The sequence below is a fragment of the Semicossyphus pulcher genome, unplaced genomic scaffold (assembly GCF_022749685.1).
Source record: "Semicossyphus pulcher isolate SPU_LCO1_2020_fin unplaced genomic scaffold, fSemPul1.0.p SCAF_24, whole genome shotgun sequence".
NCBI classification, from domain to species: Eukaryota; Metazoa; Chordata; class Actinopteri; order Labriformes; family Labridae; genus Semicossyphus; species Semicossyphus pulcher.
Window position 1 is genome coordinate 16203416 of NW_027211698.1, and position 24749 is coordinate 16228164.

Sequence of the window (24749 nt, forward strand, 5' to 3'; positions counted from 1 at the left end):
CAGTTTAGCTAGCTAGCTGTGTGTTAGCCAGCTAACGATTAGCATGAACTGATCAGTTATTCAAAGGTTTTTACTCACCGGGTTCAGAGTTCGTCAGCAGGATGTAGGTGTGATTGTCCTCCTCTCAGTCTGTGCTGTAAAACCATGTGTTCACACCTGAACACAGCCGAGAGCCCACACCTAAACCTGTCTGCTCCCAGACTGCCCAGAGGCGGGCTTTATGACCTCTACAGCAGCCAATCAGCAGGGGGCGATAGAGAGGGTTTGGCTTCACTATTAGGGAGCCGTCATGTCGTCCATCTTTTTATACAGTCTTTGATTTAGATAAAAAATGATAAAATGACTTATTCAAGGAGAATCATGAACACTCTACATTTTATCATTAAAAATGTTAAAGATTATTAACCAATAACTAATAATATACATTAAAGATTTTAAACTTTTTTAACATTTAAAAGAATACAAATGTAAATTAATAATAATAATTTAGTCACTCCACACTCTATGCTGTTCCCTAGTCTTGTCATATTTACATTATTGTGCTGAAGTTTGGGGTAAGAACTATAAAAGTTCATTACAGTCACTAATCATTCTTCAACAGAGAGCAATAAGGACCATCCACAAGGTCGGCCATCTGGAACACACACACTATTTCTACAGTCTCAATTATTCAAATTCACCGACATAGTTGCAAATCAAACGGCAATAATTATGTACAAGGCTAAGACCCATCAGCTACCAGCAAACATTCAAAACTGGTTTCATGAGCGTGAGGGGGGTTATAATTTGAGGGGAGAATTCAGTTCCAAAATACTGAACAGAAGTTTCACCATGAAAGGTTTTTGTGCATCACTGCTGCTGTAAAACTGTGGAACAGTCTGAGTGAGGAACAAGAGCAATGTCCAAGCATCCATCAGTTCAAAGCACGGTCCAAAAGTATGATGATCACAAGATACAGGGAGCCGTAATATCAAGAGTTGTTGTGTATGTAGGTATATTGTGTAAACATTTTGTTGTGTTATACTTGTGTTAATTAGGATAGAATCTTGTAAAGTATATGATATGGATGTCTATGCGTTTTTTTTCTTTCCTTTTTATATAAAATTGAATAGTATATTTTTATAAGAGTAGTACTGTAAGCACGGAAGTCAACATGTAATTAATTAATTATTGTAAGTCACTACAAGAGGGGTGAGAGTAGATAAGGTTTACTTCTTCTCACTCCCGTTCGGATATGTTAAGTTTCTGTCTGTTTTGTTTTTGTTTTTTGCCCCTTTTTTGCTATTTTAATGTTAGTCACTTTGTATGTCTTTCTCTATCATTTTAAATTGCAGAATTGTTTGTTTTTATTGACATATTCGAAATAAACATGACTAATCTAAACTAAAATAACAGACAGTAAAACTTTTTATGCTTAAAAAATCCTTTAATAAAAACGTATAAAGTGAAATTTACATTAAAACAACCTAATCTCCTGTAACCAAACCTCATGTAAAATTTGACCGTTTTAAGGACGTGTTGATCTTTCTGTCGCCTCTTCTGCTCACGTGGGACTCCTGGCTTTGAGTGACAGCTCGTTACCTGTCTTTCTCACGGTCAAGTAACACCCGTTACACAGGCCGAAAGCTGACTAGACTCTTCTTTTTAATGGACTACCTCTCCCATGATCCTCTCGTGATGCTCGCAGAGAGCTCAGGTGACGGCGGAAACCGGAAGCAGCATGTGTGACGGTTTCACGTGTATGAGCTGAAAGAAAACGACTGAAGAGGACGAAGAGCAGAGATCACTGATCACCGTACAATCACGCAGCCGCACGCGGAGACCTCCGCTGTGACGTCACAGGCAGAACTGGTAGAGATAGCAGTGCTAACCTTAGCCTGCATAGGTTTCCAATGTGTGATGCTCGTGCCTCACGAGACTCTGACCACGTGACTGCCCAGCAGCAGGAAGGTAGGACGCCATGATGGATTTATTTATTTGTGTACTGTTAGCTTAACAAACTGTCAACTCGTGTTTACTGTGTCAACCATACACAATGTTATTTACTTTAAATCTTGCTAGCATAGCATTAGCATGTGGCTAAAAGCTGAGCTGATGTCACAGTAGTATCTGAAAGGCGCTTTTGAACGCGTTTCATATTTCACAGAATATTCAGTAAATATTTAATCAAAAGGATTTAAATGATGAACACGTTAATATTTAATTTATGATCATTTATGTTTTTAATCTGCTTCTTTAACTATTTTAATGAAATGAAACAAACTGCTGCAGCTTTGATCACCTGACATCAATTAGAACTAATAATCATTAATTTAATTATTGATGAATCTGTTTTTATTGTTGATTAATAAATTCAAACAAAATGATCAAAGATCTGACTCGGAGTGAGAGGTCTGATCAGTTTAATATCTTCGTCTCAATAGTCAAGAACACATGAAGGTTTCCACCAATCACATTCATCCTCAGACAAACAACCACTAATACTGTCACCAGGGCGACGGTTGTCCGGGTCCCGTCCCCATGGCAACTGTGAAGATACCAACCGTGTATCATCTGCTGACCCGTACTTTCAAAATAAAAGTTATTGCGATTCTTAAGTCGAACCATTTTTACTTCCTGTCAACGTGAAAACATTCAGTTTGATCCGTTTTTACTCTGCAGCAGAGAAACGACTCGAGTCCAGACTCGTCACAGTCACATGCTGAAGCGTCCTGATGACTCGTCAGGTTACAGCCAAGTGTCTCTTCCATCACAGGGTCACCTCTGCAGGTGCGAGTCACATTCAGCAGTTGTCAGTCTGCACTCGGAGCAGATTGCTGTTTCAGACTCAGAGAATCAATGATGACAGCTGGTGATTTTACAGAGTCTGAAACAATACACACATGAACACAGATGGCCCCACCCCCTCTGTTACCTGAACAGGAACAAGGTGGGCGGGGCTTACGCTGTAATGATGTTTTTTCTTCTCGTGCTGAATAAAACATTTTTTACTTTTTGTTCTTCATGAAACAGAAACATGAATAAAAAACTCAAAACTTCAAACTGATCTACAGTCTGTGTCACATCCAGCCCCACCAAACCCCAGTCACAAAAACACCAAAATAAGTATCATAACGCTCCACAGGAAACCAGTGCCTTTCAAAATAAAAGGATTAGAAAATATGATGAAAGAAGGAACAAAAACCACCAAGAACCAAAATAAAGATTTAAAACGATCTGATCGATGTCTCTGAGGGAAACGGCGCCCCCGCGTGGTGAGGAGAGGCGGTGCCACAGGTCATACACATGGAGGAGCTGGATGTTGGGGAGGCAGATGTAGTGTTTGTTTTACACACCTGGGTTTACACACCGGGTGGAGTTTACCCCCACAAGGTTAATATTTACTGTCTGTCAACAAAGATGAGTGATCTGTTGATCATGTGAGTTATTGATCCGTATGATTGTTAGAGGACTGAACACATACTGCAGACGGAAGAAAACTAATGACAGTAAACAGAGTCATTTGAGGGAACAAACGACTCGAACGACTCGTTTCTGTTTTTTACCAAGTCTTTAAAAAGGCTGCTAACTTATTGGACCAGATCACATGACCTGACATGTTTAGGGACTCGATAAAGACAGGAAGGACTTGTTAAGGGGCAGACGTTAGGCTGATTTAGCTTTAGCATTAGCATTAGCATTAGCATTAGCGTTAGTTTGAAGCTCAGGACAGGGAGAGTGTTTTTGTGCTGAACTCCACCCAGCTGAGACGTGTGCTGTGTTCAAGGACCACAGGATCTCAGAACTCCATGACAGACGTGACTGTTCAAACACGTCGATGGATGGACCGCTCAGTCTCTTCAGATGGTGATGGTGTGTTTAGAAGCTCCGCCCCCCAGCGCTGCAAGCTGATGAAACATGGCGTCACTGCTGGGCCAGGAGGGCGCTCCTGTTAGCCTTCATCTTATCCAGACGCTTGGACAGGTGGAGGTTACTCACCTCCAGCTCCTCCACCCGGTCCAGAGCCGTGCGGAGCTGCAGACAGACAGAGCACAGTTTAATAGGCAGACAGGCAGGCAGACAGACAGACAGACAGACAGACAGACAGAACACAGTTTAATAGGCAGGCAGACAGACAGGCAGGCAGACAGACAGAGCACAGTTTAATAGACAGGCAGGCAGACAGACAGGCAGACAGACAGAGCACAGTTTAATAGACAGGCAGACAGACAGGCAGACGTCTCACCTCTCTCTGCAGTTTCCTCTTCTCCACCTTCAGCTCGTCTTCGATCTTCTCTGCGTTTTCTGACGCTGACTTGTATCGAGTCACCTGACCGTCCAGTCGGATCACCTGCGTCAGAGAGACACTGAGCGTGTTTGCCCTCCTATAGGACTCTATGAGAACGTCCTCTGTGCTTTGACTTGTCATCGTAGAGTTCAAAATAAAAACAAACTGATCAGCCAGAAGTCAAATGAAATTCTGAGTTTGAAATATTTACAGAATATTTAGTTTCTGATCTCCGGGACGTTTTTCTAGAACATTCACTCAGATAAAGAGCTGATCATGACGTATGTCTGACGTTAAAGGTTAAAGGTTAAAGGTAACAAATCAAAGTCTTCAAGTTTTTCACTTCAGAGCAAATTACAGAAGTGATCTGGAGGACACTCACATTCTGTTCCAGGGTGGTCACTTCCTGTTCTGACTTCACCAGTTTGAACTTGAGATCGCTGATCTGTCTGTTGGCGTCTCCTGAAGGACAACACACCAAACGATTGAAGTTTATGTCGTGCTGCTGTTTGACGTGACAAAACTTTAGACACGAGAGAAAATGTTTGTAGACAAAGTTTAAAAACACGTTCAGGAGAGAGAAATCAAAAACAGCAAAGACGAAAAACAAGACGGGACAAGAAGAACACAAAGACAACGAAAACAAAGACGCAGAAGAAGAGATGAAAACCAACATCAAAGACGCAGAAGAGATGAAAACAAACATCAAAGACGCAGAAGAAGAAGAGATGAAAACAAACATCACAGCCGCAGAAGAAGAAGAGATGAAAACAAACATCAAAGACGCAGAAGAAGAACTTGGAGGACTCACTCTGCAGGTCCAGGATGTGAGAGTCCAGCCCGTTCTGCAGCCCGTCCCCCTCTGGGTCTCGGTCAGTCCCGTTCTTCTGCTCCAGTTGAGACGTTAACAGCCTCACCTGCACAAACAGGAAAAACTAAAAATCAGAAACTGATTCAAGTTCAAAAAATATTTAAAGTTCAGATTTCTGAAAGCGTCACCTGATCCTGTAAAGTCTCTCTCTCCTCGAACAGTTTCTTCAGCCGCAGTTCTGCAACACAACCACAGTCATATTATATTGTTATAGTATTTATATATAATATTATGTTATAATGTTTATATAATAATATTATGTTATAATGTTTCTATATTATATTATGTTATAATATTTCTATATTATATTATGTTATAATGTTTATATATAATATTGTTATAATATTTCTATATTATATTATGTTATAATATTTCTATATTATATTATGTTATAATGTTTATATATAATATTATGTTATAATATTTCTATATTATATTATGTTATAATATTTCTATATTATATTATGTTATAATGTTTATATATAATATTATGTTATAATATTTATATATTATATTATGTTATAATATTTCTATATTATATTATGTTATAATGTTTATATATAATATGTTATAATATTTATATATTATATTATGTTTTAATGTTTATATATAATATTGTGTTATAATATTTATATATAATATTGTGTTATAATGTTTATATATTATGTTATAATATTTATATATATTATATTGTTATAATATTTATATATTATATTATGTTATAATGTTTATTATAATATTATGTTATGTTTATATATATTATATTGTGTTATAATGTTTATTATAATATTGTGTTATAATATATATATAATATTGTGTTATAATGTTTATATATTATGTTATAATGTTTATATATTATGTTATAATATTTATATATATTATATTATGTTATAATATTTATATATTATATTATGTTATAATGTTTATTATAATATTATGTTATGTTTATATATATTATATTGTGTTATAATGTTTATTATAATATTGTGTTATAATATTTATATATTATATTGTGTTATAATGTTTATATATAATATTGTGTTATAATATTGATATATTATATTATGTTATAATGTTTATATATAATGTGTTATAATATTGATATATTATATTATGTTATAATGTTTATATATAATGTGTTATAATATTGATATATTATATTATGTAATAATGTTTATATATAATATTGTGTTATAATATTGATATATTATATTATGTTATAATGTTTATATATAATGTGTTATAATATTGATATATTATATTATGTTATAATGTTCATATATGAAATTGTGTTATAATATTTATATATAATATTATGTTATAATGTTTATATATAATGTGTTATAATATTTATATATAATATTATGTTATAATGTTTATATATAATGTGTTATAATATTTATATATAATATGTTATAATATTTATATATTATGTTATAATGTTTATATATAATATGTTATAATATTTATATATTATATTATGTTATAATGTTTATATATAATATTGTGTTATAATATTTATATATAATATTATGTTATAATATTTATATATTATGTTATAATGTTTATATATAATATGTTATAATATTTATATATTATATTATGTTATAATGTTTATTATAATATTATGTTATAATATTTATATATTATATTATGTTATAATGTTTATATATAATATTGTGTCATAATATTCATATATAATATTGTGTTATAATGTTTATATAATAATATTATGTTATGTTTATATATTATATTATGTTATAATGTTTATTATAATATTGTGTCATAATATTTATATATAATATTGTGTAATTTTTATATAATATTATGTTATAATGTTTATATATTAAATTATGTTATGTTTATATATTATATTATGTTATAATATTTATATATTATATTATGTTATAATGTTTATATATAATATTGTGTTATAAAATTTATATATATTATGTTATAATGTTTATATATTATATTATGTTATAATATTTATATATTAAATTATGTTATAATGTTTATATATAATGTGTTATAATATTTATATATATTATATCATGTTATAATGTTTATATATTAAATTATGTTATAATGTTTATATTTAATATTGTGTTATAATATTTATATATATTATATTATGTTATAATGTTTATATATTATATTATGTTATAATATTTATATATTATATTATGTTATGTTTATATATTATATTATGTTATAATGTTTATTATAATATTATGTTATAATGTTTATATATTATATTATGTTATAATGTTTATTATAATATTGTGTTATAATGTTTATACATTATATTATGTTATAATATTTATATATTATATTATGTTATAATATGGATATATTATGTTATAATGTTTATATACAATATTATGTTATAATATTTATATATTATATTATGTTATAATGTTTATTATAATATTGTTATAATATTTATATATAATATTGTGTCATAATATTTATATATAATGTGTTATAATATTTATATATTATATTGTGTTATAATGTTTATATATTATATTATTTTATGTTTATTATAATATTATGTTATAATATTTATATATTATATTATGTTATAATGTTTATATATAATATTGTGTTATAATATTTATATATAATATTGTGTTATAATATTTATATATAATATTATGTTATAATGTTTATATATTATATTATGTTATAATGTTTATATATAATATTGTATTATAATATTTATATATTATATTGTGTTATAATGTTTATATATTATATTATTGTTATAATGTTTATATATAATATTGTGTTATAATATTTATGCATATTATATTATGTTATGTTTATATATTATGTTATAATATTTATACATTATGTTATGTTAGAATGTGTTAGTGAAAAGTAAAAATGTCAAAAAACAAAACTTAACGTAAAGACATAATATAAAATGTTTGTCTGCCCTCTGGTGGTCAGAATGATTTAATATCGCAGGTTAATTCACATAGGATTATTTTACATGTTAATAAATACAGAATAAAACTATTTAAACTTTTACTTTAAATACCGACAATCCAACATTTGAGCGCCAACATGCTCTCCAAAGAAATCAGAATTAAATCAAAGTAATACAATGAATGAAATAAATAAAATTGTGAACAGGAAATCACAAACAAATTGAATTGAAACATTAATTGCAGAAATAATAATAAATGTAGTGAAGTTGATGGAGTCCTGGGTCTAAATACATAAATAAATCTGAGCTGAAACACCAAGCGACCGATCAGCAGAGCCTCTGCTGCAGCGACCAATCAGATGCACAGATTGTGTGCTGCAGGTGAATACAGGGCAGCATGGAGCTCTCCATCAGAATCCGAGTTTGTCACAGAGGCTCAGAGAGTAAAAATAAGAAACATTGAAGACGCTGATGGAATAAATGTTTATTGAAATGTGATTTGATAAATGAGAGCGATCAGAGGAGAAGCAGCTGAGAGGTAAAAACAAACCTTTATTCTGAACCAACAGCAAACAGGCTGACTCTGTTACATGCTGTGTTTGGACTTTCAGCTCAGACTCAGGAAGTGCCCGCTCCCAGCCACATCACACTTTTTGCTTTAGTACAGATGAGACCAGATAAAGCACATGGTGTAGAGATATTTAGAGGTTACGGTAACTTGCACCTTCAAAATAAAACGAGATCTCCTGATGACGTCAGGAATAACCCGCAGGAAGTTCTTTCTTGTTCTATGAAATCTTACAGGCAGGTTTGTGTTTCCTGCTCCCCACTCGGATTCCTTTCCTTCCTCTCCAGAGTTTCTCGCTGCTCACACCTGGAACCACCTCCACATCTTCAGACACACCTTCTGTCTCCGACTGATATTGTTGCATTGCTGGTTGCTGTTCTGCCTCCTCGTCTACCTCCTCACAGCTGTCCACATCTGCGGCTGACAGCTCCTCCACATCCTCAGTGTTTGATCCCGTCGACTCGTCAAACAGTTGATCTTCGTCAATTCGTCCTTCATGAAGGTTCAACACCAACTCAGGGAGAGCCATGGCCTTGATTTCATGTGCAGTTACTTCTAGGAGCCGTCTGACCTTTGACCTCTGAGCAGCAGGAGGGTTCAGCGATAATGTTTGATAATGTTTGAGTTGTGTCTCAACAACAGGAGTGTGAAAAATCTTGGTTTCTGCAGCTTCAGCAAAGAAAGATTCCACAAATACAAATCCCTCAGAGCAGCTGGTCAGCTTTGGATCGCTCTGACTTTGCATTTCTTCTAGGTCCTCATAATTCGCCCCCGTCTTTCCTTCCGGAGACGATGGAATGACTTCCTCTGTAAAGTTGGGAATGATAGAAATGGTGTCTGGGGTTTCTTCTGCTGCTCTGTGGTCATCACTTGCTGAAAGATCCTGAACTTCATAAACATCCTCTAGGTCCACAGAAACATCCGAGGTTTGAGGATGAACCTCCACAGAAACTCCTTCCATCATTCGTGACACTGAACGGTCTTTGATATTTGCTGAACGTCCAGCAGCTCTCTGATCTGAACTCTCTTCAAAAGTGTCTTCAGGAACGTCCTTCAAGGATTCGTCCTCCCTGGTGACCTCGATACTCATCATTTGGCCTGTCCAATCTCCATCAGCTGTATGACTCTGATCCGACATATCTTCTTCAAAGATCTTTAGCGTTTCCTCTAAATCTGAAATCCACCGATGAAGAGATCCCACGACCTTCGAGAGTTCAGATGTGAAACCTTGAGTTTCAACAAACCCTCTCATCATGGTGTGAATCCTCTTTTCCAAACGGCTGCAGTCCTTCAGCTTCTCCACAGCTGACGCTGACAGAGCTGAGGACTGAGGTGTTCCTGTCTCGCTGTTGCATTGGGGACGTTCCTCTTCATTACTACACCTGTACTCAAGGTTCTCATGTGTGTCAGACTGTTCTCCACAGATCTTTTCCTCTGCTGAAACACCAGAGCTGCTGATGGCACCCTTGTTCTTCGAGGCTTCATGTTGGGTACCTCCCAGACTCTCTGAACCTGTCTGCTGTTTCTGCACCAGACTCCCAGAGGTCGTACTTACCTGTACAGCCTTCTCATTATCTGTGAGGACTTTATCTTCATCGTCAGGACATCCATCATCATCTTTCTCAGCCCTCCTGTCGACACATTCATTATTTTTCAGATGGTCCACTGATGTCGGAGAACTAAACTCATTTCCTTTATTGTGTTTTTCACAACAAGCTGAAACATCAAGCAGAGCTCTACCTTCTGCACAGGTGACACCCCTGCCTGTGTTTACATCTCTCTCTTGATTCTCACAGATCTGACCAACAGCAGACGAACACTTTGGTAAAAAATCCCGATCTGAAGATGGAGACTCATCCTCTGTCATGACTGCACCTTGTGCTTCTGGTTTCTCTGGAGTCGGAGTGTGTTGTTGAACCGTCTGATTTTTGATACCCGACACCATCGCCTTGTTATCCAGTATCATGTCTTCAAGAGGTCGAGGAGGAACCAGTTTTGATCTGTGGACTCTTCCAGGTGAAGCTCTGCGAACAGGTGAAGACTGATTTACACATTTTGCTTCTCTTTCTGACTGACGCACGAACCGTTGAGTTTCTCCCACATCAGTTTGACTTTTACAGATTTGGTCGTCATAAGAGGACTCTATGCCTGTGACATCCTGGGTGGACTCCATGCCTGTGACATCCTGGGTGGACTCCATGCCTGTGACATCCTGGGTGGACTCCATGCCTGTGACATCCTGGGTGGACTCCATGTCTGTGACATCCTGGGTGGACTCCATGTCCGTGACATCCTGGGTGGACTCCATGCCTGTGACATCCTGGGTGGACTCCATGCCTGTGACATCCTGGGTGGACTCCATGCCTGTGACATCCTGGGTGGACTCCATGTCTGTGACATCCTGGGTGGACTCCATGCCCGTGACATCCTGGGTGGACTCCATGTCTGTGACACCCTGGGTGGACTCCATGCCTGTGACATCCTGGGTGGACTCCATGTCTGTGACATCCTGGGTGGACTCCATGCCTGTGACATCCTGGGTGGACTCCATGTCCGTGACATCCTGGGTGGACTCCATGCCCGTGACATCCTGGGTGGACGCTACGGACGATTTCACTCCAGACTCACTGTGAGGTTTGGTTGTTCCTTTACAGGCCTCATCATCAACAAGTGACCGGCCGACGACAGATTTAGACTCGCACGTCTGAACACAACTTCCTCGTTTGTTCATCTGTTTTCTAACTCGTTCATCTCGGTCCTGTCTGATTTTAGATTTCTTGGTCGGATCCTTTCCACTTCCTTTGTTTCTTGTTTGTTTCCTTGAAGCCTTGGTTCTGCCTGGAAGTCGTTCTGTTCGCTCCAGTTTTTCTGACCTCTTCACTTGTTTGAAAGAGTCCGTTTTAGTTTGTTCTCTGCTGGAGGAGACGTTTAGTGACCGCGAGCGTCGGTAAGTCTGACAGCGATGGTACTTCATGTCGTCTTGCTCCGCTTGCTGCTGTTCTTGGACTTTCCCTGAAAGATCACGAAGCAGACGTTGGAGAGCAAGCACAGCTGACTGGTTAAAGATGTAAACGAGGAGAATTTAAAGGTTTTAGGATTTATCTGGACGAGAGACGAATCGAGGTTACAGAAGACGACAATGCTGACGTGTCAGAAGGTCGATGAATTTTAAAACATCCGGAACGATTAGTTGATTGAAGTCACAAGATATTAAACACCAGATATTACATGCATCTGTTAAAGGTCCATTCAAACATTCAAACATGAGCATGCAGTTTAAAGAAGTCACTCATTCTGTTGGTGTTCAAAACCAACAGGTGCACAGGTTAACTAGTTCTTACCCAGCATGCTCTCTCTGCCACCATGTGACGACTCCTGAGCCAATCGGGTGGCAGATTCATCCTCAGCCTCGGCCGCCTCCCCATTGGTGGAGACCTCAGGAGAGATGGAGACTCCGTGTTTCTGTGCAGGAGGAAGTCGTGATGTCATTAATCGATAAATGGAGTTAAAGGTTAAAGGCTGAGTGATGCAGGCGACGTTTGATGACATCACAGCAGTGACGTCCCTATGTGTAGACTCCTTTTTTAAATAAAACAACCAGCAAAAAATGCTCGTCAATATTCAGGTCATGTTTGATGACATCACACAGGTGAGGGAAGCGACCTCACTGACTTGAATACCTTCAACAACTCTCTGAGTCGGACCACCTCATCTCTGAGCCGATCACGTTCCATCCCCACGAGGTCTGAGATCTCCCTCTGCCTCTCTAACGTCTGAGGAGGAAGAGGAGGAGGAGGAGGAGGAGGAGGAGGAAAGAAAAGAAACAGGAAGTGCAGTTGAGGAAGCAGCAGAGGTTAGAAACATTAGTGTGCAGACAGACAGGAAGTGTGACGGTATGTGACATAGCTCAGGTGTCGTACCGCCATCTTTTTCTCTTTCCACTGCAGCACCTCCTGCAGGTCAGACACCTCCTGACAGTAAGAGCTGCTCCTCAGACGGAGCTCAGACACCTCCTGAAGGAGGGGGAGAGGGAGGAAGATACAGAGAGGAGGAGGACAGGGAGCAGGCAGGGTGTTAGCATGTTAGCATGAAGAAAGAAGCTTTAAGAGGCGCGGTGTGTGTCCACTCTGAGTTTGTGTTCTCCAGGTGTGTCTCTGGTGGGCGGAGTTACAGGTGTTCTCTGAAGGAGTGTTAATAACCCGTGTGACTGTTGTGTGTTGTGTCACTGACCGTCAGCAGCTCCTCAGTGTGTGTCACAGTTTCTCTCATCTCTTTAAACTGGAACTGAAGGACACTGTGAGCCTGACGCTCCCGCTCCAGCTCCTGCACACACACACACACACACTCAACTCATTACATCATTATGAGCTTTAATATTATATCCTGAGCTAGTCTGTACACACAACTGATGACCCTATGACCCCATGTGAACCCTGTGTGACCTCTGACCTTGCTCCTGTCGTCACAGTGACGGCGTGACTCCCACAGCAGCTCCTCCATGTGGCTCAGCTCCTCCTTCAGAGTTTCTGTCTGATACATCAGAGTCGACTTCTCGTTGTGAAGCTGAGCGTTCGAGACCATCGCTTTACGGTACTTCTCCTCCGCCTCCGCCAGAGAGTCCTAACACAGCATTATTATTATTTATTCATTAATAATATTAATAAGAACTAATAATAATAATTAGCTAAATTATACTCATTAGTCTCATTTCAACACATTCATAAAAATAGAAATTATTTCATCATCACTGACGAGAAAACAAAGCATTAAAAACATATCACACCTGCAGTACTCTGTGCTTTATAACTGAAGTATCACAGTACCTGCAGTACTCTGTGCTTTATAACTGAAGTATCACAGTACCTGCAGTATCACAGTACCTGCAGTACTCTGTACTTTATAACTGAAGTATCACAGTACCTGCAGTATCACAGTACCTGCAGTACTCTGTGCTTTATAACTGAAGTATCACAGTACCTGCAGTACTCTGTACTTTATAACTGAAGTATCACAGTACCTGCAGTACTCTGTACTTTATAACTGAAGTATCACAGTACCTGCAGTACTCTGTACTTTATAACTGAAGTATCACAGTACCTGCAGTACTCTGTGCTTTATAACTGAAGTATCACAGTACCTGCAGTATCACAGTACCTGCAGTACTCTGTACTTTATAACTGAAGTATCACAGTACCTGCAGTATCACAGTACCTGCAGTACTCTGTGCTTTATAACTGAAGTATCACAGTACCTGCAGTACTCTGTACTTTATAACTGAAGTATCACAGTACCTGCAGTACTCTGTACTTTATAACTGAAGTATCACAGTACCTGCAGTACTCTGTGCTTTATAACTGAAGTATCACAGTACCTGCAGTACTCTGTACTTTATAACTGAAGTATCACAGTACCTGCAGTATCACAGTACCTGCAGTACTCTGTGCTTTATAACTGAAGTATCACAGTACCTGCAGTACTCTGTACTTCATAACTGAAGTATCACAGTACCTGCAGTACTCTGTGCTTTATAACTGAAGTATCAGTACCTGCAGTATCACAGTACCTGCAGTACTCTGTACTTCATAACTGAAGTATCACAGTTCCTGCAGTACTCTGTACTTCATAACTGAAGTATCACAGTACCTGCAGTACTCTGTACTTCATAACTGAAGTATCACAGTACCTGCAGTATCACAGTACCTGCAGTACTCTGTACTTCATAACTGAAGTATCACAGTACCTGTAGTACTCTGTGCTTCATAACTAAAGTATCACAGTACCTGCAGTATCACAGTACCTGCAGTACTCTGTACTTCATAACTGAAGTATCACAGTACCTGCAGTACTCTGTACTTTATAACTGAAGTATCAGTACCTGTAGTACTCTGTGCTTCATAACTAAAGTATCACAGTACCTGCAGTATCACAGTACCTGCAGTACTCTGTACTTCATAACTGAAGTATCACAGTACCTGCAGTACTCTGTACTTTATAACTGAAGTATCAGTACCTGCAGTGCTCTGTACTTCATAACTGAAGTATCACAGTACCTGCAGTATCACAGTACCTGCAGTACTCTGTACTTTATAACTGAAGTATCACAGTACCTGCAGTACTCTGTACTTTATAACTGAAGTATCACAGTACCTGCAGTATCACAGTACCTGCAGTACTCTGTACTTTATAACTGAAGTATCACAGTACCTGCAGTACTCTGTGCTTTATAACTGAAGTATCACAGTACCTGCAGTACTCTGTGCTTTATAACTGAAGTATCACAGTACCTGTAGTACTCTGTACTTCATAACTGAAGTATCACAGTACCTGCAGTACTCTGTACTTCATAACTGAAGTATCACAGTACCTGCAGTATCACAGTACCTGCAGTACTCTGTACTTCATAACTGAAGTATCACAGTACCTGTAGTACTCTGTGCTTCATAACTAAAGTATCACAGTACCTGCAGTATCACAGTACCTGCAGTATCACAGTACCTGCAGTACTCTGTACTTTATAACTGAAGTATCACAGTACCTGCAGTATCACAGTACCTGCAGTACTCTGTACTTTATAACTGAAGTATCACAGTACCTGCAGTATCACAGTACCTGCAGTACTCTGTACTTCATAACTGAAGTATCACAGTACCTGTAGTACTCTGTGCTTCATAACTAAAGTATCACAGTACCTGCAGTATCACAGTACCTGCAGTATCACAGTACCTGCAGTACTCTGTACTTTATAACTGAAGTATCACAGTACCTGCAGTACTCTGTACTTCATAACTGAAGTATCACAGTACCTGCAGTACTCTGTGCTTTATAACTGAAGTATCACAGTACCTGAAGTATCACAGTACCTGCAGTACTCTGTACTTCATAACTGAAGTATCACAGTACCTGCAGTACTCTGTGCTTTATAACTGAAGTATCACAGTACCTGCAGTACTCTGTACTTCATAACTGAAGTATCACAGTACCTGCAGTACTCTGTACTTTATAACTGAAGTATCACAGTACCTGCAGTACTCTGTACTTCATAACTGCAGTATCACAGTACCTGCAGTATCACAGTACCTGCAGTACTCTGTACTTCATAACTGAAGTATCACAGTACCTGCAGTATCACAGTACCTGCAGTACTCTGTACTTTATAACTGAAGTATCAGTACCTTCATGTCTCTGATGGACGCCTCCGTCTCTACAGAGAATGACGTGTCACAACTTCCTCTGCGAGATGAAGCTCCGCCCAGAGATGCGAGCGTGGCGGCAGAGAGGGTGGAGGCCGTCCTTGAACCCTGAGGAGGAGGAGGAGACATCTTCATCACTACTGAGGAGGAGCAGAAGGAGGAGTCTGAGGAGGAGGAGTCTAAGGAGGAGGAGACAGAGGAGGAGTCTGAGGAGACAGAGGAGGAGACAGAGGAGGAGGAGACAGAAGAGGAGTCTGAGGAGGAGGAGGAGACAGAAGAGGAATCTGAGGAGGAGGAGACAGAGGAGGAGTCTGAGGAGACGGAGGAGGAGACAGAGGAGGAGTCTGAGGAGACGAAGGAGGAGACAGAGGAGGAGGAGACAGAAGAGGAGACAGAGGAGGAGTCTGAGGAGACGGAGGAGGAGACAGAGGAGGAGTCTGAGGAGACGAAGGAGGAGACAGAGGAGGAGGAGACAGAAGAGGAGACAGAAGAGGAGACAGAGGAGGAGTCTGAGGAGACGGAGGAGGAGACAGAGGAGGAGGAGACAGAAGAGGAGACAGAGGAGGAGTCTGAGGAGACGGAGGAGGAGACTGAGGAGGAGACTTGCCTTTTCGATGAAGTCTCTGTCGGGTCTCTCCTCCACCTGTACACACAAACAAACTTTATTGATCTGATTGATTGACACTGTGATAAACTTTATTGACTAATCTGCAGTGAACAACATGGCCACCAGGGAGCACCAGAGTGTGAGCTGACAGTGATCAGAGAGTGAGAACCAGAGAGGGGGGAGGGGATAGTCAGACTGACACCCACAGAAGAAAGCTCACCACGGGGCTCGCACGAGCCGAACTGGCCCTGGAGGAGGCCCGAGAGCCGGAGCCCAGAAACCCACTGTAGTCTGAAGGCTAGGGGGAGGAGGAGGAGGAGGGAGGAGGAGGAGACAAGTAGGGGGAAAGTCAGGAAGGGAAAAAGAGGTTAAAAGGGAAAGAATGAAGAAAAGATCAGTCAGCTGTTAGTTGTCAGTTTATCCATCGTTTAAACGTCACATTAATCAATAATCAATAATTAAATGTTAAAGGGACAGTCCACAGTGTTTACACACTATTAGACAGACTGTTAGAACTTAATTTAACTTTAAAATAACAGCAGGAGCTCTGATTGGCCACACTGACAGGAGCCGACCAAACAGAGCTGCTCTGTGGGCGGGGCTTCCTCTAAATAACAGGAACAACTTTGTCAATAAGACTCACCCTGAAGCTTCCTCGACTGCCCACAGACATCCTCTCCTCATCATCGGACATCTGCAGACACAAACACACACTGAGACCTGGTTCATTAAAACCTCCTGGTCCTAGTCCTGGTCCTAGTTCAGGTCCAGGTCCAGGTCTGAGTCCCAGTCCTGGTCCAGGTCCTAGTGTTTGTTTTAAACATGCTGGTCCTCACTTGTGTTTACGATGTCTAAGAGGAGACTTTGTTTCTGTTTCCTTCCCTCCTTCATATTTTCACCCTCAAGCATTGAAACATCTTAAATCAGCTGATCAGTGTGAGGACAGGAAGTAACAAAGGCTAAACAGGAAGTGAATAAGAGTAGCAAAAGCAGAGGAAGAAGTACAGACCGAGGCGTGTCTCCGTGAGTGGCGAGAGTATCGCTCACTGTCCTCCTGAAAGGCCACGAAGAAGAAAGACAACAGACGAGTTAAAGAGCTGAAACAGCAGCAGAAGAAGAAGAGAGCCAGGCTTCCTCTGAACTCACAGGTGCTGTTTTTATTACTCTCAGCAGTGAGGATCCTCCTGACAGACACAACTCAGGGATTATTAATCACTGAGGCCTGCTGTTTACAGAGGAAACCTGACAGACAAAACTCAGGGAAATATCAAAACCAGACAAGCTGAGGGGCAACACTTCGTGCTCTAACCATGCGGGTCATGTGACAACAGTTTAGTACCCCAAAACATGCACACACAGGTCTTTGGCCTTTCAAAATAAAAGAAAATACGAATTATATTAAAATAAAATAAGATAAATCAATCAATTACAAAAAATGAAAATAGAAATGTACATAGAAACACATCAGTAGATCAATAAAATGAAATAAATAAATAAATATATCTACATATAAATTCTAAATGAATATAATAATACAACTAAAATACAACGGGGGGGGGGGGAGTCAGATTATCAGTCAGACGTGGATTAGACAGGCTGATAATCTGAGTCTGTCTGAGCGCGTGCAGTACAAACACTCACCATCACTGATACAACAACAAGCAGCAGCTACTTCCTGTTTACATGAAAACCTCACAGTGAACTGGGTCACACTGGCATGACCTTTGACCTCCAGCTGCTATGTTGCATTAAAATTCAGTATATATCATGGTTCACTATTTTAAACACCTTACTTTATTTTGTTATATTTGTTTAGGTTCAGTTAGTAAATTTACCTCATGTAACATTATGTCTGCTATGTTACACCATTATACTTATGAAGGTCATCATGATGTCACCTGTTCATGGTTCAGAGGTCAATAAAGTTTGATCACAAGGTTTTCATGAGTCAGACAGCAGCGACGTCACAAGTCCTAACGAGCCCTTATCAGTCCTAACAAGTCTTTAACAGTCCTGATGAGTCCTTAACAGTCCTCATGAGTCCTTAACAGTCCTAACGAGCCCTTATCAGTCTTAACGAGCCCTTATCAGTCTTAACGAGTCTTTAACAGTCCTGATGAGTCTTTAACAGTCCTGATGAGTCCTTAACAGTCCTAACGAGCCCTTATCAGTCTTAACGAGCCCTTATCAGTCTTAACGAGTCTTTAACAGTCCTGATGAGTCCTTAACAGTCCTCATGAGTCCTTAACAGTCCTAACGAGCCCTTATCAGTCTTAACGAGCCCTTATCAGTCTTAACGAGTCTTTAACAGTCCTGATGAGTCTTTAACAGTCCTGATGAGTCCTTAACAGTCCTAACGAGCCCTTATCAGTCTTAACGAGCCCTTATCAGTCTTAACGAATCTTTAACAGTCCTGATGAGTCCTTAACAGTCCTCATGAGTCCTTAACAGTCCTAACGAGCCCTTATCAGTCCTAACGAGCCCTTACCAGTCTTAACAAGCCCTTATCAGTCTTAACGAGTCTTTAACAGTCTTAACGAGTCCTCATGAGTCCTTAACAGTCCTAACGAGTCCTAAACAATTGTAACGTGTCCTGAACAGTCATAACGAGTCCTCACACAGTTGTACTGAGTCCTCACATAGTCGTTACGAGTCCTGAACAGTTGTAGCGAGTCCTCACACAGTCATAACGAGTCCTAAACAGTGTCGTAACGAGTCCTAAACAATCATAATGAGTCCATAACAGTCGTAACGAGTCCTGAACATTCGTAACGAGTCCTCACACAGTCGTAACGAGTCCTAAACTGTCGTAACGAGTCCTTACAGAGTCGTAAAGACCTGTAGAGTCCTACCATCCACTGTTCAATGTGGCCCCACTTATTATCCAGACCATAATACTTCTGTAGGAGGAAGAGGAGGAGCCAGTGTTAGAACATGGTGTTAAATGAAGACCTCAGATTAAAAGATAATCAGGTGAGTATTAACCCCCCCCAGCCAGCGCTCCAGAGGAGTGAAACAAACACACCCTGCAGTGTGACTTAAGGTGGAGGGAGGAGTTAGTCGTACCTTATGGCTGTGGAAGAGCTGAGGCAGGCGGGAGGAGAAGCAACAGGAGAGACACACGGTTAAAACAAGAGGGCAAAGGTCAGAGGTTACAGGTGGAGGACAGAGGGTACAGGTGAGAGGTCACAGGTGTGTTAGTGTGACAGAATAAAAGGTAGTTTTCTGTAGAAGTGTAGGACGCTGAACGATGAATCAGAGGTCAGGTCACATGACATGATGTCATGCTATATATTACATGTATGTCAGGTCCGATACATGGTGTACATATTATGTCATACATGTGATTTATATAAGACATGTTAAGTATGACGTGTGCTTGAACTCACACGGCAGCGGAGTGAAACTCTAACTCATGGAGCTGACAGTCAGTTGACTTTAAAACATTTGATGAGGTCAGAGGTCAGAGCCTCTGAGTGGTGGTTGGGGCTGTGATGTCAGTCAGCTGATGAGAATACGTTCTGCTGTTCTCACATCTTCAATCAGACAAAACTATTTAAACCATCACAACTTTCACACGTCAATGTGAATTAAATATTTAGTTATTAAATATTATAAACTTTTATTCCTCAAACACGAGCTCTAGCTAAACGTTGTTTTGATCGTTAAAGCTGCCGTCTGCTTCAGTCAGTGCTGTTTTTGGCGCCCCCTCTGCACAAAGTGGTACATCTCATCCTGATTTCTTTAACAGTCATATGTATGACTCACTTAACATCTTTGCCCTGTAAAATGTAAACAAAGGCTGCGTGAGTTAATCACTTCGTCTGCCCCTCCCAGCAGTTTCAGGCATTAACAATAACTCCAACTCTTTAAGTGAATGAAAAGTGTGCCAGAGCCCGACGTGACGATTCTTCTTCTGGGTAAAAGAGTCTTTAGAACAAACCGTCGTCACGTGAGAATCTGCCCCCAGAAGATTCTTTAATCAAACAAACTCGTTATTACTCAGTTAAACTTTTAAACTCAGGGACGCTTTATGTTTTTACACATAATAGTGTGTTACCCTGACTACGTGTGCGTCTGTTCGGTGTAGCAAAGACAAAGTTTGTTTTACCTGAGAACTAAAAGTGATGAAATCAGAGTTAACTCACCTGAGACACGTGACCGGCTCTCACCTCAGAGTGACACTGCTGACTGACTCATCATTAAAGCACACTCACTGTTACCTCACACACTCTGACCTTTGACCCCCCCCCCCCCCCCCCCCTCTCGAACACTGCTCTGTGATGTCACACAGGTACATTCACCTGGCTCCCATCATGTTTACACAGAAACCTTAAACACGATATGATGTCATCAGGTCAAACCAGGCTCTCTTTCAAAGTAAACTCTAAACTTTAGTTACTTTTGTGAACAAACGTTACATCAGAGATGTGTCAATAAAGTTTATTTATTAACACATTTAAACAACATTTCAGAATAAAAGCCTCCTGACCTCCTTCTGTTGTCTCTCCAGCTCCTTCATCCTGATCTCTCTCGCCTCGGCCCGTGCTGCTCGCTTCGCCGCCAGCCTCGCCTCCGCCTGACACACACATCGACATTATTACTGTTATCAATAACACACACAGATCAATACTGAACACACACATATAGATCAGTATGCTTTCAGTCACTCCCAATAATTATTAATAAACACGTTGATTCTGTTATTTCTGCAATATTAAAATATCTTGTTTTAAAAGTTATTCACGTCATTGACACGCATGTTTCTACGTCTGCCCGTTTAAACTTTATGAAATGTTATTAAACTTTATTAAACGTTAATAAACTTTATTAAACGTTAATAAACTTTATTAAACGTTAATAAACTTTATAAGACTTTTACTCAACTTTAAAAATGTTATTAAACTTTATTAAACGTTTATAAACTTTATTCAACGCTATTAAATGTTATTAAACTTTATTAAATGTTATCAAACTTCATTGAATGTTAATAAACTTTATGAAATGTTATTAAACTTTATTAAGCGTTAATAAACTTTATTAAATGTTATTAAACTTTATAAGACTTTTACTCAACTTTAAAAATGTTATTAAACTTTATTAAATGTTTATAAACTTTATTAAACGCTATTAAATGTTTTGGAACTTTATTAAACATTATTAAACTTTATCAAACTTGTTACTTTATCAAATGTTATTAAACTTTATTAAACTTTAAAAAAAACTTTATTAAACGTTATTTAATGTTATTCAACTTTATTAAATGTTATTAAACTTTATTAAACTTGTTATTTAACAATTCATCTCAGCACAAAGACATGTTTCACAGTAAAATCGATGACTGAGACAGAGAAACTGTGTAAATAAACAAATGTTTCATTCTTGTTGTTTTCTCCAGCAGGGGGCACCTGTCTTCCTGCCTGTCTGTCTGCCAGCCTGCAGGAATGTGGACTGTACACCTGTCTTCACTGCAGGAGACACGCCCTCCATCACCATGACAACAACACACCTGAGTACAGTATGAAGGTAAACCAGTTTGTTCAGGCTGATGATGGACTGTTTTTATTTATAAGAGCTTCATAGGAACTGTTGTCAGTTAGACAGGTGATAAAGGCTTCGCCAAAAAAGACAAAGAAGACCGAAACTGTAATCCAGCTGTGTTAACATGTAAACAGGAAGTTAACAGGAAGTAAACAGTGTGGATGATGTACAGATCTGTGTCAGTGTCATCATGGTGAAATGTGGATTACTGTTTGTGCTGCTGCAGAGGATTAAAGAATGGAGGTCACACATACGCACGCATGCAAACGGGCGCGCACACACACACACACACACACTGTCTTACTGCTTGCTCTCCCAGTAGGTCACTGCTGCGACTGTTCCAGAGGGGACAACAGACTCATTTAATGCCAACATCAGTCACACCAGACTCCATTCAAAAATAACTCGATTTAAGCAGCAGCTGCCCCTGATGTGTTTCTGAATGAAAAAAATAATAATGTGAAAGTGTTGACTGAAGCTCGGCCTGGAACCTGACCAGGTGACAGACAGGCCGGCAGACAGGTGAATGTAGCCGCACCAGTCTCTGTCTACCTGCTCAGCTATGTGACTCAGCAGGTTCTCAGATCAGCTGAAGGAAACTCTGACCAACAACAAACTCCATCAACCAACATTATAATTTATCAATAACAGGAAACACCTACCACTTCCTGTGTGTGTTTCACAATAAAAGCTGTCTAAGGTATTATTATTATAATAGTCATGTTACTGTTTTCATTAATAATCTATAACTGTTCTTCTTCACCTCCTCGCAGCTCTACATGTTGCCCTGGTGACAAACAACAAACCCACTTCCTGTGGAGGCCCTACAGAAATAAAAGTCTGATTCAGCTGGTGACCAGTACTGAAGAAAGCAGCGGGCTTCAATCTGATCCTGGTTCAGGTCAGTCATGTCATGTGACCACATCATGTGACCATGTGACCACCTGCAGGCTGAGTGTTGATACGGAGCTGATGATCGATTGATGAATCTGCATCAGACACGTTTTTGTTATTAATTATGTGAATGTGTTCATTAACTAAACCGAATCCCTCCACATATAAAAACAATCGTTCATTAATGAATCATGATCATAACTGACGACTACGGCAACAAGGACCACAGAAGAAGAACAAGTTTGCTCCTGAGTGAGCGGCTCATTCATCAGCTTCACATTCCAGAACAGAATGTAGGACGACCTCAACAATACACACACGCACACACGCACGCACGCACGCACGCACGCACGCACACACACACACACACACACACACACACACACACACACACACACACACACACACACACAGAACATAAAGGCTCTGTTGTTGCTGCAGAGACAAATTGAGGAGCTGAAACATGAAAATATAAAAAAGTTAAACAGCTAATTATTTGATGTATTACTGTGTTGGTGTCATGATGGCGTCATGATGATGTCATCCTCTCATAACTACAGCTGATCAATGACTTCCACCTGACTGTTTATAGACGTCTGAAAATGGTAATAAAATACTACAAAATAAGAACAAAAGAAAATAATATAATAATATTAGGTAATATTATTATAAAATTAAGTGACTTTAATAATAATAATAATAATAATAATTATTATTATTATTATTATTACTGTTATTTTGAGTTATGGTGCCCTTGTCCCCACAGTTACACTGCTGACTGATTTAATGGAGGTGTTAAACCTCCAGTGACACAGTTAACTGGGCCTTTAAATCAAAGCTTGTTGTTATTATTGATTAGAATTATTATTAGACAATAATCACACAGTCATCTTTAAGCATCCTCACCTCCCGAGCGATCTGGTTGAGAGCATCATCCTCGGCGGTCAGCTTCTCCCGGTTCGGGATCCTCTTCCTGCCTGGACCCTGAGTCCCCATCGGGAGGGTGTTATTGGGGGCCGAATTATCCACTGAGGTCTGCTGTGGTCCGGATCACAAAGACCCGGAACTCAACGGCAGGAAAATACTAAATAATCCTATCTCAGATCAAAAACTGGGACTTTTCAGATGTTATTGAGCCGGTTCCGGATCCTCTTCCTGTCTGTACCTCAGCTCCCCATCGTCCGGGACTTTGTTATTGGTGGCCGAATTGTCCACTAATGTCTGCTGAAGTCAGGAATATCCGGAATGGACCGTTAAGACCAGAGACTTTATTAAAGAAACCTGTTTGACATTAAAACCTCGAGTTTTTCTGAAGCTGTTCGGCGGTCACCTTCTCTCGGTTCGGGATTCTTATGTCTCCATCATTTGCGAGGTTCTAACCGGGGGCCGAAAGATCCCCAAAGGTCTCCCCTTGTCCCCAAACAGCCCGGCTCGGTGTTTAGACCCGGAGGAATACCGAATAAAGCTTTCAGAGAATATTTTCTGATGCTACTCGGCGGTCAAAGGAGGTCCGGAGCGGCTTCGGGCCGAGCCGCCGTTTATCCTGTTATAGCTTGCTAACGTTAGCCTGCTGCAAACCGTCACAACCGTAAAACCGGGAAGGAATACATATTAATAATCACCGGCAGTCACTGCAGGTGTCTGTTCTCTCCGTTCACACCCCTCAGTGAGGACCAACAAAGTCACCGCTGCGTCTGTAAAAAGGGCCGGTAAGATTGTTAATCCGCTATAACCGACAGACACTGCGAACATTTAACGCTTTATGAGGAAAGAACCGGTTCTGTTTCCTCCGGGACCGTGAAGTACCCACGGGTTACGTTGTCAGGTGAGCCGCAGGTGGGCTGGTACTGGACCATAAACGCATCCTGAAACG

The 24749-nt window shown here is 39.4% G+C and overlaps 1 protein-coding gene across 2 annotated transcripts; it reads right to left on the bottom strand.

The window, feature by feature from the left end:
* Nucleotides 1–2385: 2385 nt before the first annotated feature.
* On the bottom strand, nt 2386–24749 carry lrrfip1b (leucine rich repeat (in FLII) interacting protein 1b). 2 transcript variants are annotated; one of them, XM_069675452.1, is made up of 19 exons: nt 23783–24749; nt 20934–21020; nt 19508–19525; nt 19294–19341; nt 17451–17495; nt 17085–17135; nt 16662–16739; nt 16442–16477; nt 15817–15942; nt 13094–13264; nt 12875–12967; nt 12565–12657; nt 12325–12417; nt 11986–12106; nt 5267–5316; nt 5079–5184; nt 4650–4729; nt 4226–4330; nt 2386–4014 (listed from the first exon to the last, which is right to left on the bottom strand). In XM_069675452.1, the coding sequence occupies exons 1-19, from the start codon at nt 23870–23872 to the stop codon at nt 3904–3906; spliced, it is 1602 nt and encodes a 533-aa protein (XP_069531553.1). In that variant the 5' UTR covers nt 23873–24749; the 3' UTR covers nt 2386–3903. The 2 variants fall into 2 exon arrangements, with proteins under 2 accessions (XP_069531553.1, XP_069531554.1); XM_069675453.1 differs by lacking the exon at nt 2386–4014 and having other exon boundaries at nt 4316–4400.